This window comes from Leucoraja erinacea, chromosome 13 (genome assembly GCF_028641065.1).
Source record: "Leucoraja erinacea ecotype New England chromosome 13, Leri_hhj_1, whole genome shotgun sequence".
Classification (NCBI taxonomy): domain Eukaryota; kingdom Metazoa; phylum Chordata; class Chondrichthyes; order Rajiformes; family Rajidae; genus Leucoraja; species Leucoraja erinaceus.
This window is the reverse complement of record NC_073389.1, coordinates 24,535,191-24,556,380: the sequence shown is the minus strand read 5'-3', so window position 1 is coordinate 24,556,380 and position 21,190 is coordinate 24,535,191. Positions and strand designations below refer to the sequence as shown.

The 21,190-nt window shown below is 41.1% G+C and overlaps 1 protein-coding gene and 2 long non-coding RNA genes across 5 annotated transcripts in view; 2 read left to right on the top strand and 1 right to left on the bottom strand.

The window, feature by feature from the left end:
* The window catches only part of LOC129702699 (uncharacterized), a 16,128-nt gene extending 14,964 nt beyond the window's left edge, over window positions 1-1,164 (top strand). For all 3 annotated transcript variants that reach the window (XR_008724422.1, XR_008724421.1, XR_008724420.1), the window contains one exon: window positions 1,026-1,164. This is a non-coding gene — a long non-coding RNA (uncharacterized LOC129702699). The remainder of the gene's footprint in view (window positions 1-1,025) is intronic.
* Window positions 1-21,190, bottom strand: part of atp6ap2 (ATPase H+ transporting accessory protein 2) — a 26,382-nt gene extending 5,192 nt beyond the window's left edge. The window contains exons 1-7 of the mRNA XM_055644616.1: window positions 20,968-21,190; window positions 16,253-16,380; window positions 15,325-15,453; window positions 10,423-10,518; window positions 9,406-9,543; window positions 7,333-7,386; window positions 3,809-3,958 (exon numbers count right to left, since the gene is read on the bottom strand). Coding sequence (XP_055500591.1) covers window positions 3,809-3,958; window positions 7,333-7,386; window positions 9,406-9,543; window positions 10,423-10,518; window positions 15,325-15,453; window positions 16,253-16,380; window positions 20,968-21,175 — 903 coding nt within the window. The 5' untranslated portion in view covers window positions 21,176-21,190. The remainder of the gene's footprint in view (window positions 1-3,808; window positions 3,959-7,332; window positions 7,387-9,405; window positions 9,544-10,422; window positions 10,519-15,324; window positions 15,454-16,252; window positions 16,381-20,967) is intronic.
* Window positions 7,377-11,685, top strand: LOC129702700 (uncharacterized). Its single transcript, XR_008724423.1, has 3 exons — window positions 7,377-7,517; window positions 9,576-9,679; window positions 10,615-11,685. It is a non-coding gene; the product is annotated as an uncharacterized LOC129702700 (long non-coding RNA).

Here is a 21,190-nt window from a genome sequence, read left to right as displayed (position 1 = left end):
GGATGAGGTTATTGTTGGCACACCAGGTTGTCAGGTTCTGGACCTCCTCCCTGTAGGCTGCCTCGTCGTTGTCACTGATCAGTCCTACCACCGTGGTGTCGTCGGCAAATTTTATGATGGCGTTGGAGCCATACTTAGGGATGCAGTCATGGGTGAAGATGGAGTAGAGGAGAGGGCTGAGCACACAGTGTTATAGTGGAGGAGGTGAGGTTATTGATCCTAACAGACTGGGGTCCAATTGCAGAGGGAGGTGGTGATGCCAAGTCTGCTGAGTGGTGATCAAGCTAGCGGGGATGACAGTGTTAAAGGCGGAGCTGAAATCGATGAACAGCAACCTAATGTAGGTGTTATTGCTGTCCAGGTGGGTCAGGGCAGAGTGTAGGGGTGCCGATATGGCGTCCTCTGTAGACCTGTTGATCCGGTAGGCAAACTGATGGGGGTCTAGTGTGGGGGGGGAGGCTGGCTTTGAGGCGAGCCAAGATCAGCCGCTCAAAGCACTTTGCGATGACAGGGGTGAGTGCCACTGGGCGGAAGTCGTTGAGACTCCCTGAAGCCGATTGTTTGGGCACAGGCACAATGGTTGAGGTCTTGAGGCAAGTGGGGACGACACCCTGGGCCAGTGACAGATTGAAGATGTGTTTATATTACATAATCCCACTGTGAATGGATACAAAATACTTCTGGCTGCTGAATGCATCCAATGATTAACTGCAATCCCTTAATTTGCAATCAGCACTTTCATAATGACGCTCTATGCTGGTTTACCTAAATTTGCCAAAATTCGATTGGAAACGTGGTGTTTGAAAATGTTCGATAGGTTGGCCATACATTAATTTCAAAAATGGAGGAACAAAGTTGTTGCAATAGGCATTTTGGCCAATGCTGAGAATAGCACAGGAGCCTAATGACTTTGTGCGAGCTGGCCCCCATCAGATCCAATTACAACTTTTTCAATCGTGCTACTTTTGCACACCTCAATTCTGAGACCATAAGTACGAACAATGCTCTCTTGAATTGACTTTCAGGTCAGGCAATCTTCCATCCACCAGGAACACCTGACCACAACCAGACTCCCAGATCAAATGAATCCAACCAGCTCGGCCTAGATTGAAGCATAACATTTGTGACCAATGATACTCGTGGCCTACCAGTTTTCTGAAGCACTCGACTCCATGGCCAGACAGAAAGAGTTCCACAACCGGAGCAGCCAACCTCACGACCAAGCAGAGATTTCGACCTCCTCCCACTCTGTCCTACTGCCCACTGCGTTAACAGCGCAACCCATGGCAACAAGAGAAGCAGCCAATAACCTGCCAGCCTTTCAAAGGCCCGACCTGGACAAGCACGCTCGCGGGTGCGGCCTACCCCATGGCCTGACTGAACAAAGGGCACAACCATGTGGAATGCCCAGCACCTCAACCCTCCACAGTGCCCGACACTGTAAACCAACTCCTGGAACCCGAACATCCACATCCACCCACCTCCTGGAACAGCCGAGTCCCAAGCTCGACCAGAAGCAGACTCTTACCAGGGGAAGCCCTACTCTGCAGCTGAGACTGAAACAGTTTTAACTCCTCCCTTCCGTACCATACTCCTGGCAAATGTCCAAGCTACTGAAAAAAACTGGATGAACGTAAAACTATAGACTCACCTACCACAGGGAACTGAGACACCCAGATGTGCTGTTTTACAGAGACATGGCTCACACCTGCTCCACCCGAATGTGTCAAATCACCCAAGGGCTTCTCAATTCACTGGGTGGATCATACAGAATCTTCGGGCAAGGTAAGAGGCAGAGGGGTGTACTTCCCAATCAACACCTCGTGCTGCTCTGACACGGTGATCCTGGGGAGTTCCAGCTCTCTGGACTTGGAATATTCAACTGTGAAACATCCTTCCTACCACCTACTGCAGCTTATATCCCATCACATGTGAAGCTTGCACTGAATGCTTGAAAACACGCATCATCGGACTCAAGAACAGCGTTTTCCCTGCAGTTTTCAGCCTCTTGAATAGACCAGTCACAGATTAAGGATGAATTCCAAAATTATCTCATTGTGAACCTTGGATATTTAAAAAAAATCAGTACTTTGATATGTATCTGTAACTATATTCTATATTCTTCCTTTTTGCCCCATTTGATGTTCTTGTATATGGTATAATTTGGCTATATAGCATGAAAAACTTTTTTGCACCGTATCGCAATACATGAAAATAAACCAATGTAATATTTAACAGTACTGCAGAATGGAAGGAATAAATAAAACTCAAAACATTTTAATCCCATAAATTCTTAGATGGCACTCAATCTCAAAACAGTTGAAAAGGAGCACTGGATATAAATTGCACCTCATGTGCATCTTGTATGATGAATAAATAACCAGCAATTTTAGTTTATGTTTAGAGATACAGCGCAGTAACAGACCCTACCGAGTTTGCACTGACCAGCGATCCCCACACATTAACACAATCCCAGGGACAATTTACATTTATACCAAGCCAATTAATCTACAAAGGTCCTTAGTACTGGACATGAAAAAAGTTGTAATAACAAAATGATATTTACAATAGATCAAGTAATTTCTAATTTAAATAGTTGTTTAAAACACCATTTGAAACAAATTCATTATTTTGTAATCTCTTACTTTTAAAACACACAACAGACTTTGTTGCTCATTTCTCAATAATTGGTCTCGCTATTTAAAAGTGAAACCCCCCAAAAGCAAGTTTGGAAAAATATCAAAGAAATAACATTTATGTTGGGCTGCACTTAACGTTAAATTCATTTTTTGGCAAAGATAAATTTAAATGTTCTTAAACAGAAAAGTAGATACTTTTGTAGTTCTATATTTAATCCCAACAGGATTAAATATTTAGAGTGCATTTTCCCCAAGTTAAAAGATATGACAAACTCAAAATTGAAGTGTGCTTAGCGATCAGGCGGCACCAATATTAAACTAATTGTTCACATGAACAAATTATACCTAGTATTTCATTTCAAAAGGCCAACATTGCCAGACCTTAAGGGTTAGACAGTTTGCACTTCAGTCAATTACTAAAGTCTATGAGAGGGCTCCTTTTAAAATAAGAATGAATTGCAATTTCAGTACCTTGCATTCAATCACAGTACAGTTAACATCGCAAAGCCACTATATTCAAATAGTTAGAATCAAATCTAAATTTGCCTCTTCCTGGCTCCCATACTAACTAATATAGATTAAAAAAAATCAAATTCAGAAAGTGATTCAGTGATTCGGAAATTCAGAAGTCAGGAAATTTCAGTGGAGAGAAATGTTAACAGCTGCAGATTTAACATTTCCTGCCTCCACATTATTTTGTTTTTGCCTTCATTGGCCCTTACCACAGAAAATGTGTAACATTTGATCAAATTATCTTAAATTTTGATTTTCAATGCGTTTTACCATATTTAACCAATCTGCAGCAAGAATAGGACATTATGAAGTTGAGACTATGGACTTTGATAGATGATGATACTAACATAAATCAGCATTAAAAAGCAAAAACATGTTTAATCTTGTACAATTTCTAAAAAGTTATTCTGGTGTTGCATTCGACTCTGCTATTCTCTGGAAAGGGTTGAAATAACATTGAAAGCAACTCTGCCAAAACATTTACAATCCATGCTACTATAGGTGCACCTTGAATGTGTCAAGTAAAAAAAACTACGTAAAATATTCTTAACCCTTGCTACAGGTTGAAAAAAATAATTTTGTAGCAGAGAAGTACAGTGTCTCAGTGCCAATATTTGTACATGGATAGATCACTGATATCAGCAATGTTCTTTTACCTTCTGGATGACTGAAGCTAGGATTTCTGCTGCATCACGAAACTGCTGGGAGTCTTGCCCATAATGTTTTATGATCTCTTCCAGACCTGCCAGCTCCAGTGAATAAAGGTCAGGTGAACGGTCTTTTGCCAAATGATTGTGCATGGATAGCTGCAAAAACATTTTTTTTTTTTATGCATGGTTATTTTTAAGGATTGATCATTATTGCAATTGTGTCATTGCAGCCACAGAATTTGTGGGTATTACTTGCACAAAAATGCAAAGCTTATTCTTAAACCCCTTTTTCACGGGGCGACTTGACGCAAGAGTTAACCAAAGTTGAACATCGTGGGAACCTCTTGCGATAACCGTACGGCATTCGTGGACCACTGTGGCGCTAACGGCAGGCACTCGTGTAACTTAGTGACTCGGGAGAAAATTCAAACAAGCTTGACTTTCTCCAAGAGTGACTTGTACACTTGTGGTTGAATATTGCAACATTATATGCACGTAGTGGCCAGTGCGATATCCGTACTGACTCTTGCGTGTACCGTGGGAACTCCTGCGAACGGTGAACCCGGAAGCTGGACAGAGGGGACAGAAGGTGAGTAAAAATTGTCTTCTGTGGGATTGAATTTAAAAAATAAAGATTTGCATCCGCATATGGACATCAACTCATTCATGAGTTATGTTAATGTGATTCAAGAAAATAACTATAATCTTTAAAAGGGACTTTACTGAAAGGTCCCGCATTTTTATGGTCCGTGAGAAATTTTTCACATGTACTTCTTTGAGAGATACAGCTCGGAGTCCTCGCCGACCAGTGATCGATGCCTTTCCGAAGCAGGGTCCGGAACGCTACCAATCAATGTTCTCCAGATACCCGTGTAAAGGAGTGAACTGCACATGCTGGTTTAAAACGAAGACAGACACAAAAAGCTGGAGTAACTCAGCGAGTCAAGTAGCATATCTGGAGAAAAATAGGTGATGTTTCGGGACGAGACACATCTTCAGACTCAATTCTGATTAGGATGTCTGAAGAAGGGTTCCGATTCGAATCGCCACCTATACTTTTTCTCCAGAGATGCTGCCTGACACGCTCCAGAGTTTCTCCAGCATTCGTGTGTGTGGGTGGGAGTTGGGGGGAGGGGGGGAGAGAGACATAAGGCAGCCTGAAGAATGGGTCGCCTGTCCATTTCCCTCCATAGATGTTGCCTGGCCCGCGGAGTTCATCCATTCATGCCTGTGTGAGAGGGAGGGAGGGAGAGAGAGAGGCACACACAAGGTGGATGTGAAATCTCACCTGCCTGTTTCAGTGACAGCCACCCACCGCCACTAAATGAAGACACCCCCATCTGTCTCCCCCTCCTCTCCCTCGCCTCCCCCACCTTTCCCTCCCAACTCCAGTCCCGTCCCAAGTTCGGTCTGTGAAACGCAACATGCCAGCCCCGACAACCAGCCCGGTGGTCAGTGCCTCTCTCTCTCTCCCTCTCACACAGGCTGAGAGACTCTGCCTCTGTGAGTGTACGTCTATTTCTCCCCCTCTCCCACACACAGTAAAGACCGAGTAACTGTGCTCACTCCATCTGTGTCTCCCACATACACAGTAAAACTCTGCTTTGTGTGTGTATATACCAATTCAACCAAGGGAGGATATTTATAGTGTGTGAAAAAAAAAGTGACATCATTTGTGCCACGTGATGATTTAATTACACTTGACAGTATACAATGTCATTCAAGATTTAACGGGAAAGCTCAGGAGACGGACAAGTCACTCGCACAAATAACAGAAATGCCGAGTACCGTGGGAACTCTTTGTCTACCCCCCGTTATATCGTGTGATATCGTGCTAGACCACGACCACTTCACTCTGGCTACATCTTGCGTCAAGTTGCCCCGTGAAAAAGGCCTATTAAAGTCCACATGTACTAAACCAGAAGAAGAACAATGTTTTCCAAAAGTTTCCCAATATTATTTCATTCCATGAAGCAGCATTTACTTCACAACAATCTGATAACATTAGCAAATTGACAAATTAAGACGTAATTTATAGTAACAAAGACTTGCACTTGAATTTACCTTGATCTCCAGATCCCAAAACACTTTGCAAACACTATACTTGTAAAAGGTGGTCATTGTTTAATATAGGATGTGCAGAAAGTTTGCGCTGAGCAACCCTACTCATTTCAACAAAACTGAAATCATGCTTTACGACATTTTCAACAGCTACCAATTGCTATACTTTAGAAAAATGAGTCTTAAGTTCTAGCTGTTTTGTGTTAATATGCAGCTGGTTTGGCAGATATTTTATGGCATAACAACGCAAACCATATCTTTTTGACCAAATAATTCAAAACAAAGTATATGGAATAGTCTTATCTTAAAATAAACATGAATTATTTTTACACCCAATACAGAAATAAAGATCAAAGTATTTTAAAAGGGATAAATAAGAGATAATAGTTAGGAAGATGCATTAAGAATACAAATGAAAAAATGTTGGCCGACAGCTTTCATTCGAGGTCATCGTCTCCAAAGGGGATTGTAAAGGGGTGCAGAGATGCCAGAATTGGAGGTTGAAGGGGATAGAAGTTCAATATTGGAAGAATTCAAAATATCTCGTTAAGCATATTAATACACATTTTTATGAACATTTCTTTCCACTGAATGTCCAGACAGAAGAAACTTGGAAGACAGTTTAAAGAAATTACAATCATGTCAGGAGGATGAATAAACAACAGAACAAAATTAATTCAAATTCAATATTGACCAGCAGCATAACATTTGTAGTCAGCTATTTCCCAAGCAAGTCATGAGATTCTACCCTTAAATCATTGTCATTTTTTATATTTTCAGGGCACCCACAAAATTGACCTCCCATGCTCACAAAATTCATGTCCCATGGCCCCAACAAATTCACTTGGACCATCCATCTGACTCTTTTTTGATCCGTCTCTCCATTTCAATAGACCGGCCATCCACAGACTTCTACCATAAACCCACCAAATCCTTCAGCTACCTACACATTTCCCTACATCATCCCATGCAAAAATGCCACCTTTCTCATAATTTCTCCGTCTCTGCTACACGTATTCTCAAGTTGAGGGTTCCATTCACAGACATCCAGCATAAGTTGGCAAGAACAAGCAGAAGAGGCAAGGAAAGATTACTGCAGTGTTAATCAAACACTATCAGGGAAGGTTATTGCTGGAGATCTGTTGGTTGTAAATACAAGTTGGCAGGGCAAATTTTCAAATAAACGTAATTGCTGAATTTTGCAGGAAATAAGGCAGGCTTCACAAGCAGATGGAGTCAAGGAGCTTCCTGTTCCTCAAAAATCAGACATGTTACTATGAAATTACTAAATAACCAGCTAACGATTTCTTGCCCAGTGCTGACAATAATATGCCTCACTTGTCAAGCATCTATATATGATTTTAGATTAAATATAAATAAAATGCTAATTTATTAACCTCAACATCTGCTAAGTTTTAAGCAATCTGTCTAGAAAATACATGTGTTATGTAATGTTGTGCTTAACTCACCAATGCAGAAATATCATGAAGAACTTGGAGTTCTGAAAGGAACAGAAGGTCAACCTGAAAGGAAAACACCAAAAGCTTTTAAAATACTTATCTATTGGAGGTGGGGGTACAATGTATTCTGCTGCATGGATAACTGCAAAAAAAATAATCCAAAGTATTTCGCAACACAACGGCTCTAAAACTAGGTAAATATACAAAAGTTGACTTCTTACAGACTTAAGTTAACAATCTACAAATATATGGCAAGATATTAATTTGCCATAAAGCGCAGTAACAGGCCCTTTGACCCACCGTGACCACAACAAAACATGTACCATTGGATAGAAACAAAAAGCTGGGGCAGTTTTTCTCCATATTTGGAAAATGACATCTCAAACAACCTTACCCAGTATTTCCTCAGAAAAGGAAAGGGATAAGATGATTTTTAAATTATTTTTATTCTGCTCTAGCAATTGCTTTAACAAGCAAATGTTATCACAACTCAAAACTAAAGATTTCTCTGCATGCGCAGTTTAAGCAATAATCCTAAAATTGCTCCCGATGATTGGAAGGGCTCAACATACAAGGACGTAAATCTCCCATTTAGTCCCACTGGAGTTAAATGGAACTATTGTGGATAGGGTGAGCAGCTTTAAATACCTGGGAGTCCACATCACAGAGGATCTAACATGGACAACACACACTGCCGCACTGGTGAGTAAAGCAAGGCAGCGCCTTTACCACTTCAGAGAGCTGAGGAAATTGAGTCTCTCTGAGGATCCTTCAGTGCTTCTACTCTGGGGCTGTAGAAAGCATCTTGTCTGGCAACATCTCAATCTGGTTTGGGAACAGCTCCGCCCAGGACAGGAAGGCTCTGCAGAGAGTAGTGCGTTTGGAACAACACTCAACCCCCTTGCAGGACCTATACACCAGGAGGTGCAGATCCAGAGCCAGCAACATGAGGGACCCCTACCACCCCAGCAATGGACTGTTCCAGCTGCTATGGTCAGGCAAGCGCCTCCGCTGTCACGCTGTGAAAACAGAGGCCGAGATGGAGTTTCTTCCCACAGGCCATCAGGACTGTAACCTCTTATCTCACCAGGGACTAATTTACTGTTGTGTTGTGTCTTTTTAAAAAAAAAATTATTCTAAAATGTAAATACGGGTTCTGTTCTATTCCGTTCTGTTGTTCGGTTGTTTTTGCACAATCTGCAGGTATTGTCACTTTCATTTCACTGCACATCTTGTATGTGTATGTGACAAAAAAACGTGACTATATACTCAATAGTTCAATGGTGCTTTTATTGTCACATGCAAATGCACAATTAAATTATTTTCTTACCTACAGTCCAGTAAAGTATTTCCATACACAAGCACATCCCCGATTAGTGAAGTGTACAGAAATAGTCTACGGACTCCACATGTAAGAGGCACCATTTTCAAAGTATAGTCTGCACTCTAGTTATGAGAAGTTGTGCTAGATTCAGGCAAGCCCCAGGTTGTTGCATCTCAATGAGATAATACTACTGGAACTGAGAACCCTTTGTTGCACAAAATCTGAGCTGTTAACTCCAGCAATGTACACTTTTGCTCTCCTTCGCCAAGAAAGGATATGCATTCCATAGAGTGTGCAACAAAAACTAGATGGGTTCCAGGCTGATAGGTTTCATGAAGAATGATCAACTAGAGCGAGACTCCATTCTCTAGAGTTAAGAATCAGATGCAATCTCATGAAACTGATGAGCTAGGACTAGGAATACAGTATCAGAATTAGGGTGAGGATGTTCAGGAGTGGGTTGGAGAAACCTTTCATTCAGAGGGTAATGAACCTCTGCCTCTCTCCATCTGGGGCCCCTTTCTGCTCACTGGGGCCCTTGTTCCCATGCTCTCTTTACAATTATCATGCTTAAGGGAAAATATATTGTGTAGTATTTTAAATATTTAAATTTAAAATGTGTTGGGGCATTATTAGGGAACAACATCCAATAGCCTTGAAAATTAGCTAGTTTGGCACCAATGTCTTTAGCATGGTAAATTATCAGTGTTTCACTGTGTTTAGTGAAAAAGAAAGCAAAACTCCCTACATTCTCTTACCTCGTTATTTTCTTTCAAAGAATAAGAATGAATCAAGTTTAAAACAGAGTTGTCCTGGTATAAACGGTTTCTCATCTGTCGTAATGTCACTGGAAGATCTTCAAAAATACTGTTTGCCTTCCCAACCATATATAGTCTCTAAAACAATATAAATCTTTTTCATTATTCAGTTTCACAAACAAAACTTGAACTAAGAACCAAGACATTAACAAACTGGTACGTTCTCTGTTGCCTTATCAGACACTGGTGATGCTTGAAGAGCAAGGCATTTGGGGTAAGAAAATTATTTTAAAAAGTGCGGAAAATTAGAGAATATCATCATTTGCTAGGAAACTGGGTTTGTGGGGTAGATAGCACTGGGTTACCCAAAGCCACTCATGCAGACCATCCAGTTTCAGTGGTGCAACAAGGCTAACCTTTAGAGATAAGTCTATTTGCCCATAAATATGTGGGACATCCAAATTGATGTTCTAGACTGTCCACTTAGCAGGATTTTGCAGTTGGGTATACAAGTACATCTGCCTGCTCCCTCAGACATACTTTAGAGGGAACCAGCTGTTGGTCAATAGCTGTAGATAAGTCAAAGGTGCCATCTATGATTACTCACATTGGGGTGGATGGCCTTGATTGATGAATTTCCAGGTAAAGATAGCATTTAGCTCACAGGAAGTTCACATGCTGTTCAATGAATCACAATTTTATTTCAGCTAGACATCTACGCAGCATACATACCCAGGGTGGTCCAGTTTTGCGTAACATTTTTAATCATTGTCAACATAACCATGAAATAGATTGTAGATCTGCAGATGCTGGTTTACAAAAAAAGACAGCACTCGAGTGACTAAACAGGACAGGCAGCATCCCTGGAGAACATGGAAAGGTGACCTTTTTGGTGGGACCCTTCTTCTGACTATGAACTAGGCTGTGCTGGTTACAAGGAATCAGCTAGGAGACTAAGAATGGTCTATTCATACCCTGCACAGCGCCATGGAATAATAAAATAATCTGATCACTCACCTCCTCACTGGGGGTCAGCTGCAGAATAACTGGTGTCTCTTCGGAAAACATTGAGTGGATAGAATTGGAAACACTATCCAAAGTGAAAGGAACCGGCTGCAATGAAACAAGGGTTAAATGATTTGTAACACATTGCACTATATGAAATGATATGTTGTGGAAGAGATGCAGTTATCTCTCTCTTCAATGCAGATTGATATTAATAGTGGATTTCAAACTCCATTTGAACAGAGACGATGACAAAGAATAACTAATCTCAAGATGCACCCACAGTTGGCATAGGCAAGAGACTATTCACTTCAAGGAAGATGGATTTCAATGAGATATTTTAACTTTGATATTGCCTAGTTTGGGTTTTGCTGTGTAATTTAGTGGAAAATTACAGCGTTGAGTGGAAAAATGCTGGGTTCTGTTGCAGCTGTGATGACGAAGTTAGTCACTCATTTTGAGGAACCTGATCATTGGTGATAATGAGATCATGCGCTTGCGAGTCAATTGTCTTGAGGAACCTGATCTTTGCCTTTATATACATACCATGTCATGATATGATTGGAGGGCCAAGAAAGCGCTCACTTGGAACTCCAAGAGAGTGACAGGTCGTGGACCAGAGTAAATCCCCCGGGGTGACAAATAAATTTGTTGAAGCAAGAACGGTGTGTTGGTTCAGTACATTTACCGAGTAAAGATCGAGGGGAAAAGAATCCAGTTTAACATTTGGTGTCAGGAGTGGGATCTCAACGGACAAGTCAACTCAGCGTGAAATAAGTATTCAACTGATCTTGGGCAAGACTGCGGGAAAGTGGCCACCGGGGTGAGTGATTTTTACCATTCGGTTTCCTCCAGCTCCAAGTCTAATACGTAGTTAAATCATTGATACCGAGTCTTTCTTGATCCCGACGAGATCCTTGGGTCGATCAAAGAAGCCAACGACCAATAGAGATTACAAAAAAGGTCAGTACTGAGAGAATAAAAAAGGTCAGTACTGAGGGAATAAAGAAAAGGCCTGTACTGAGGTAAAAGTACAGAATGTCACTGCTGACATAAAATTTACTTTTCATTTGAAGGTCAGTACTGAGGTAAATTTGTTTAGAGGTCAGTACTGAGGGAAGAGGAGAATGGGCAATAACATAGATGTTATGGGTGACCCTGATTCTCCATTACAGAGATTGTGTGAAATTTATCCCAAACAGACAAACGGGTTACGACAGTTATCAGGAAATTCAAATAAATTCCTGGGACCAGATTTTTGGCCTCTGGGAGGGAATCGGAAGCAAAAAAATAATTAAAAAGGCAGAAGAAATAATTTGGAAAGAAGGACACGGTATAAAGGAAAAAGAGATAATTGCATTGTGGAAAAAATATTGTCAGGAAGAAAAGGATAAGTTGTTGCTATCTAGTTGGCAGGAGAATGCTGCAAAATTAGGTGTATGTTTAATGTAAGGAGGATCCTGCAAGGGAGTGGAAGTGTTAAAAAAAAGAATGCACATGCTAAGTGAACCCGACAGGAAGTAGAGAGAAGGGAGGAATCTAGAAGGGATTAAAATAGCCATCAGCTGCTAAAATAGCCATCATCTCATTGGGCTTCCAAGGGTCGTATCCTTCTATGAGTGGGTGCTGTGCTACTTGCTTGGCATTGGGGTTAGGCATATGCCCGACTTGGAACTGTAGCGACATCTTCGTCCTTCTTACTGGTTCAATTACCTCATCTCATTCCCTTTGGTTAGATGAATGTTGCAAAGTTCATGGACAGAATGTGCTTGACAGTTGCCCAAAGCAATTGTCATCGGTAATTTAATCTATACATTGATTGGATAAATCAAACTGGCAAGAGTACCATGAAAGAGGAATTTGTGGAGTGAATTACAGATTGTTTGTGAGAGCAATTTGTTACTGATCCTACCCAGAAAGTGGCTATTTTGCATTTGGTCATGTGTAATAAGGTAGGATTAATAGAGATCTTGTAGTTAGGATCCTCAAGAGACTAGCAATTACAAGGTAGAATGGCAGAAGCGGTTTTAGGTGTTTATAGGAATTGCCTGCAGAGATAGTGGAACCATTGGTTGAAGTTTTTCTAAAGCTCACTGATTGCCAAGATGTCAGAGGACCAGGTACATCGAAGGCCATCGCGAGAGCAAAAAAATAATTCCCAATCAATTTGTAGCCACAGATGGATGTTCGACAAGTGTGGTTGGGCTTGCATGCTATCACTTGATTCAAGGTGAAGTGGTGAAGCATAAGTGGCAACGATGCATCACTTTTTTTACACTTTGGAAGGGAGAACTATGACACATCTACAGGAAGCCCCCACTGGACCTGACGATCCTGTGATTTCAGTTTCCAAAACCGACACCAGAGCATACTTGGAGTGAATTGACACAAATCATTTGACCCAGATGGTGTAGTTGGTTGTGTGCTAAAGATCCGCGAGATGAACTGGTTGGAGTATTCAAGGACATCTTCAGTCTCTCGCTTCTGTAGCCTGAGGTTCCTCCCAATTCAAAAAAGGACTCTATTTTACCAGTAGCCAGGAAGGGCATTGTGATCTGCCTGCATGACTTCTCTCACTACAGGCAAGAGATAAAACAGCTGGTAGAGTGATACTTCAATAACCTCTCAAAAAACCAAGGAACTAATCGTTGCCGTCAGAAAAAGGAAGTCAAGAGACCATGTGCCAGATTTCATTACACACAAGGAACTGCAAAGGCTGGTTTACCAAAATTTTTTTTTTTTAAATGCAGGAATAACTCCGCAGGTCAGGAGGCATCTTGGAGAACATGGATAGGCGACATTTCGGACTAGGGCCTTGCATCACTATCAGATTTTATTGCTGGGTCAGAGCTTCAGACTCTTGGGCTTTAACATTGTGGATGACCTGCCGGGCCCAGCACTGAGGCATGAAGTCTCATACCACCATGTTCAGGCACAGCGAGTTCCCCGTGTTGTGCAGGTCAGCCCTTGAACTGACCTGCACAACCCGAATCTCACCACTGTAACAGAACACTCCAGATGACACCCCACACTCGCATGGAATCATAGAATATTAATTTTGTTCAACTTCAACTTTCAAACTTTTTCAAAAATGGGGCTACCCGACAAAACGTTTAAACCAGACAATAACTGAAAGTGCGTTGAGAAGCAGTTTCTTTATGAAGTCGTTTAAAATTAATGCACTACAAATATAGCAGCGTTGGAAGTTAACATCAGCTATCCTGCTGGCCCTCCCAAAAAGTTTGGATGTGGGTAATGTTCTGTTGTGTTCATAACAATTTACATCAACCTCACAGACAAAATCGCTAATGTTCAGGAAATTTGTTTACAATTACATATTGCACACAAAACCACCAACCATGTTGAAATCTTTGACTTGGCTTCGACCTTAATGGGCCAGTCCCACACAGGCGCACGTACGCACACACGAGGTTGCCTTGACCAGAGGCCGCGTCGATCGGAAGCCGCGCAGAGGCAGGCGCCACTGGTGACTGACAGCGGACGCGGCCAATCATTGCGGCGATGGTGCAGGAAGGGGCGTCGCCATCCCGGCGGAGACTGACAGGAGAGGAGACCAATGTGCGTATGCGCTGTTTGTAAGATTTACTTAATAAAAATATACCACCGATCGGAACAAAACCTGTTGCACTTGTACCACAGGGGAATGATGAGTAAGGTGGCGGAAAATCGTAACACTATCATGTACCGTGTTTGCGCAAATGTAAAATCTACGCAAACCGGAAGATAACAAGATGAGAGTTTTAGTTATGTATTAGACTATTAGTCACACGGGAGGCCTGGTCCCCCAACGCAAACCATTCCCCAACGCAATATTCCACCACTCACCCGTTCCCCCAATGCAATATCCCACCACTCACCCAAAGCTCCTAACTGTGCAGGTGCGGCTCATTTCCCCTCATCCCGCAGCACTCTCTCCCCTCCTCTTCATGTGTGGGAGGGGAGGGAAGGGGGGTGTGTGGCAAGGGGGGTTGTGAGGTGGGAGGGGGTGTGTGTGGACTGGGGAAGGGGGAGTGTGGGGGGATGGGGCGCGAGGGGGAGGGAATGTGGGGCCATGGGGGGGGGGGGGGGGGTGCGGGGGCAATGGGGGGGGGGGGGGTTTATATGCGGGGGGGGGGTATGGGGCAGGGGGGGTGTATGGGGCAAGGGGGGGGAAGAGAGCTCGGAGAAATGATAGAGGGGGGTATCACGGTGAGGGGGGCAGGAGCCAGCAAGGGGGACCAGAAGGGTAGGGGCTGTAGCTGACAGTGTACTGAGGATTCACAGCGTGCGCTGGTCGCTGGACGCTCTCCGCTGGGATCAGAGTCTGGCGACATCTCCGACTCCGTGCCGGGCTGGGCAGTTTCTGGTCCCTCCGAAAATTCTGTCTGGTTGGAGACCATCCAGAGCCTCCCTCAGCTCCAGTAAAGACACTGTGGCGTAGGAAGGGGCGGACCGTCGCACGGAGTGACAAGAGAAAAGGCCAATCCATGCGGCGCCAACAGAGGCAGGAGAGCAGATCGATCTGCGCATGCACGATTTTTAAACCTCGCTAACGTTTACATTAGATCCCCAATCGGAATGAAACTTGGTGCACTCAAAGCAGAGGAGAACGGTGAGTACGCTGGCGAAAAATCGTAGCGCTATCGCATACCATTATTTGCGCAAATAGAAAGAACGCGCAAACCGGAAGATAACGTTCAGAGTTTTAGTTATGTATAGATAGATGTTTCTTTCCTTTTTGATATATTTCAAAATTCAAACTTTCATAAATCAGGTCAATGGTTTGAGGTCAACAGTTTCTGAAGTTCAACTGGGATACACCACCAGCATTTGATGTTATAACAAGTTATTTTCCAAATCCTTAATGATAAAATCTCCAAAATACATTACACAAAGTGTTGATAAACTACTTACGTTTTCAACAGTGTATGAGATTCCACTCTTGGGCAGCACCAACTGTTCAACTCCCCTGACAGTTACCAAAAAGTTGGCACGTGGTCGATGAAACAAGCTGCCGATAGCAAGTCCAGGCCATTGAAGATCCTTGGAAAAAAGGAAAGGATTTAAAATAACTGAAAATTTATTTCAGTTCTCTTAATTAGGGTTAGGGTTAGACATTTGACTGTCCTTGATCACAACGTGTTAAGTCAATGGAAAATCAATAGGGAACTAGGTGCTAATTTCCGAATACGAGAATGGCCATAACATTTTTAATACTGAAGATATGAAAGCGAATTAGGTGTCAAATTAAACTTCTTTTTATGCTTTATCTGATGGGATAAATTGCAGACTCGATTTTTTAAATCTCAAAATGTTGTAACATTGCTACAATCAGAACAATTTTTCCCCTTGTGTTGCCTCAAGGTCTTCCTGATGTCGGCTGAAGATATTCTGCAGAGGACTATTTTTTGGATGAGACTTTCGCAGATGGCAACAAGCGAAAGGCACTAGTCACTCTTCAAATTTGCACTTGCCCAAACTTTCCACGGTATGTAGTCCAGGAATATGTTATTAGAAATCCAGCAAAAAAAAACACTTGCATGCAGGTTTCTGACAACATTTGACCAAGCCTGTTGCTGTTTAATTTTATTAATGGCCAGTGCAAAGGCTTGTACCACAATTTGCAATAAAACATTTTTAGGGAGAGGCATTTATAGAAGGCAAACATTTTTTTAATGTTTTATTACAAGCGGAACTACACCGCATATTTAATTGCATTGAACAGTATCACAAACTTAAGAATGCAAAATGCTTAGCATTTTCATGCATCCTAGAAAGTTATACAAATGTTTGCAAAGACAAATAAAATTCAACACCACTATACAGAGAAAGTATAATTTACCTCCTCAACCGAAAATCCCATTGACAAAGATACAACATCTGGAATACGGCCGCCAGGCAGAGGCCCTGCATTTTGGAAGTGGACAGACTGTGATGCCTTCAATATGCTGAACTGGTCACCAAAGACTCCTGCAAAATATATATAGATTAATGTTAAGTGTTTTTTTCTTTCCCCAACCCACTCATTAATAGTTTGTTTTCAGTTGTTCCATAGTGGCCTCAATAGAAGCAAAATTTGACTTAAAAAGTTTAATTTTGTGGAAAATAAATGAAAGGTCTCCGATGCCATTAATTCCTTGCTGTGTTGAAAAGAGTTCCATTATAAATTGGACAATAGTAGATATTCATCCGGCAGAATAGATAATTAGATTGTAGAAAAGCCAAACTCTTAGATGTTTAAGTAAAAAAAATTATTGAGATTAACAAACCATGAGCAACTGCTTTCTAGTATATGCAAATAATTAAATCAGGTGGTAGGGTAGAGAATAGAGAAAGCGCCGAGGAAGATTTTTTAAATTTCCTTTTAAGCTTTTTAAAACTAAATCAGCTTCTTGTAGAACAATAAAAAATGTTCTTCTACAATGGTAATTTGGCTGCAAGACGGGCAGAATAAATTGTATAAAGTCTTTAAGTTCGTGAACAATGTACATCAAGAGCTTTGCTGGCAAGAGCCACATACTTTATCGACCAGAAGGCTTCAGTTGCAATTCCCAGTTAGTTCAAAGTTAATTGATCTCAATCTAAAAATCATCAGGGACAACATAATTGTCATTACTGGCCTTGAGCAATGAAGAAAATCTGATAAATAAATGTGCAGTGGGCCCATTCTTTTTACTGCACTTCAATGGGTGGATGCTTGGCAAGGACAGTAACAGGCAGGTGACTTCACCATTTTAACCTGATAGCAGAGTCACCTTTTTTTGTATTAAAAATCATTAAACACCATATCTGAGGAAGGATGTGTTGGCTCTAGAGGGTCCAGATGAGGTTTACAAGAATGATCCCAGGAATGAGTAGGTTAGCCTATGATGAGCGTTTGTTGACACTGGGCCTGTACTCGCTGGAGTTTAGAAGAATGGGGGGGGACCTAATTGAAACATACAGAATAGTGAAAGACTTGGATAGAGTGGATGTGGAGAGGATGTTTCCACTAGTGTGAGAGTCTAGGACTAGAGGTCATAGCCCCAGAATTCAAGGACGTTATTTTAGGACGAAGACGAGGAGAAATTTCTGTAGTCAGAGGGTAGTGAATCTGTGGAATTATTTGCCACGAAAGCCTGTAAAGCCCAAGTCAGAGGATATTTTTATGGGAGAGATAGATAGATTGATTTTTGATTAATACATGTGTCAGAGGTTATGGGGAGAAGGCAGGAGAATGGGGTTAGGAGGGAGAGCTAGATCAGCCATGATTGAATGTAGACTTTGATGGGCCGAATGGCCTAATTCTACTTCCATCACTTATGACCACTCCTGAAAATACATCCACAATGAAATAATATTCAAAGAGGAAAAGTGATAGGAAAGCAAAGCAGGGTGACATGATGCATGTTAAACAGCATGCAATGGACTGAGCTAAATTATCATGCAACCAACAGATCAGACCAAAGCTCTGTAGTCCCACCTCTTGTAGTTGTAATTGGTAGTGGACAAGTAAATGGTTAACAAGAAGAGGCAACTCCAAGAACAATACCATTCTTGACTGACATTGCATAACTTTGCAAACCAGTTCACATGGAAAAACCTTGTCTCAAAAGACTGACTTGACTATACACACACACACAATACAATAGTGAGGTTCTATAGCATTGTTAAAGATGCTGACTTTTGGGTGATCTCTCGTCCAACCATTTATGTCCAGCTGGGCACAAAGTACTATTTAAAATCAGAGAGGCAGGAGTTTGTTAGCATTCTGATGAACATTCAATGCTAAAACATCACGTATAACAGATTATCTGATCATGCATTAATTTATTCTTTTTGGGAATGTTTATGTCAACTGACAACCATTTTTAACAAAACCAGTTGCGGGAAAGTACATAAAAAGGCACAAAGTGCTTGAGTAACTTAGCGGGTCAGGCAACATCTCTGAAAATGCTGCCTGACCCACTAAGTTACTCCAGCTCTGTATGTATTTTTTGTAACCGGCATCTGCAGTTCCTGTTGTCTACAGTTATGAAAAAGTAACTAGATTTGCAAGTAGAGGGGTGCAAAGCAGATATATAGATTTATTAGGCTGTTACTTCTGATACTAGCAAAATAACCTGTTAACATGAAATACAGTACAGTAAAGTACAGCTGGCATATTGTTAAAGAGTCTATAGGGTTAGAAAATTGATGCTGTAAAATGAAAAGCTTTCATTAATTCCAATACAGCTGCATTATCAAGTAAACTAACTACATGAATAGAACATTATTAAATACTGGAAGAATACCCTTCAAAAAGGCTTAAAATTGAAAATATTCCAGGATAGGGATTGTGCTGAAACAATGCAAGGAATTTTGAATTTACCAAATCTGGTAAAGATTTACTTAGTCCACACTGACTAGATTAGACTAGATTGCGCAGCAAATAACGAATCTACAATGACCTAAACTGCCTGTAACGAGATTCCAAAAGTAGAATGATTGATGACTCTTCCACACTCTGTCAATTAGATTTGTGAATACAATCTTATTTAAATCTTAAATATCTTCTCCAAGCTGACATGATTCAGTGATTAACAGAATATAAGCACGAAATGTTAAAATGTACAGATTAGCTTTAATAAGAAAAATGTACACATTCATAACTAAATATGCCTTTTCTATTATCAATAGAGACTAAACTTTACAATATCAGCAATTTTGTCTACCTTCGATTTTCCAGCATCTGCAGTTCCTTCTTGAACAAACTTTACAATATTTTAACTACACCATTTAAGGCACTTTCTTATTAAATCATAAATACATTCTTTAAGGCGCTTTTTTTACCAACTTGCTATTAATCAAATGAATGGGTTAATCCAATCTAAAGATGTATTTTTTAATTTATAAAGTTTCATCCAATTATTTAAACATGCAAAATACAAACCAGCAAGGTGACTCTGAAAATGATTATTGCCATAACATACATCACAACCTAGCAAGAAAAATCAAGTTAAAACCTGCCATGATAGCCCAGCGTAAAATTTTAAATTACAGTTGTGAAGTAAAACTTCATCACACTCACTGCATCTTATGTCCAATTGATTACTTTTGGAATGTAGTGACAATAGTGATTAAGTTACTGGGATTGAATTCAGGGGCAAGAAATGTTGATATTGGGACTTATTCAAAGTACATGACAATTTGGCTATTAACATTAACTATAAGAAAACAATATTGACACAAATTGGCTAACCAATATCATTTCGGCAAAGATGCCAGATTTTCTAGTCGATTGTGTGGGCAAGCAGAGACATTCAGATATGGACACAAGGAACTGTGGATGCTGATTGACAAATACAAAATGTTGGAGTAACTGTCTGACCTGTTGAGTTACAACACTTGTTTTTTGTATAAAGAGACATTAACGAGGCTGACTACTATCCTCCTAAACGGTATAGTGAGTGCTAAATGCCCATGCCACCATTGACATCCAAATCCCCGTGCATAATTAAAAAATGTGATCCCCAATCACATTACATATTTATGTAAAACCTATGATACTTACCAAATGCCTTTTGAAAATTGGATCTACTATTCCCCTATATATAGTACCAATTACAATTGCAATAGTGCCATTTTTCAAACACTATTTCCTTTTCAGAAATATAATGACAAATTTGTCTGATCACATTATGACTTCCTGAATATCCTTCAACTTAAGTGAATTCCAGCTACCTACCAATTCACCAGAACTTTGAATCTTGAGAATTCTGAAAGATAACCACAAATGTTCTATTTTTTCTACTTAAGTCATTGCGATGTATGCCATCAAATCCAATGCATGCATCTGCTTTTCGTACCTTTAATTTCACCACCCCACCACCCTCAAAAGGGATACCAAATTAACCTTTTCGTCTAGTTTATTTAAAGCGCCATCATAGGTGACTTCTGGCTTTGTTAGATATACTACTTTTTATTGTTACTGATTGTCATCAACACAAGAGTTACTTATCCAACACCGTTAGCTTAAGCCTCAAAGTTGTCCAACGAACGCGGATCCTCATTCAAGGCCAATGGTGGTCAGGAAAGAAATACTGCAGACCGAGTCACCGATTGCCCTCAGGTCAATCCGATCTTTGAGATATGGCGATCAATCAATTAAATGTTCCGTTAAGTAATAAATGGAGTTTGAATTAATACATTCAAAACCTAGTTAGTTAACCGACAAATGAAACCCACAGAAGTTACTTCCCAATTACTTGATGTTTCAGCTGAATAACCGTATTACATTTAAAAAACCAACTCCAGTTTAATCCAGCAACTCAGAGGGAAAAAAAAATCACATGATTTTTCCACCTCCTTAAGCACTCGTATTCTAGACTGAAACCATGAATACAAAACAAAAATGAATATAATCCAGCAAATCTACGATTGCACAAGTAAACGAAATTGCGTTCAACATAATGATCCTGTGACCGTCTAATTGCTGAACATGTTATCCAGCCGACTGCTGTTAAATGAAAAGATTATCGCCAAAGACTCAGCGGGTAAAGGGATTGGGCTAAAAAGGTGAGTTTGCAAAATACTTACCGGTTGTCAGGGCCGTGTTGAGGAAGAACAGCTGACAAACGCCAGCACAACCCATAAAGCCTGCGGATCTCAGCGCCATCTTACCGCCGCACTCTCTTGCATATGACGCGCGGGTGGGGGTAGGAAAAGCTGCGTCAGCCACGGACTCGTGACAACCGCCGCGCCGCGCGCCGCGCTCCGACTCGTGACCTGCATCGGCCGCGGACATCGGCAGCGATGGAGA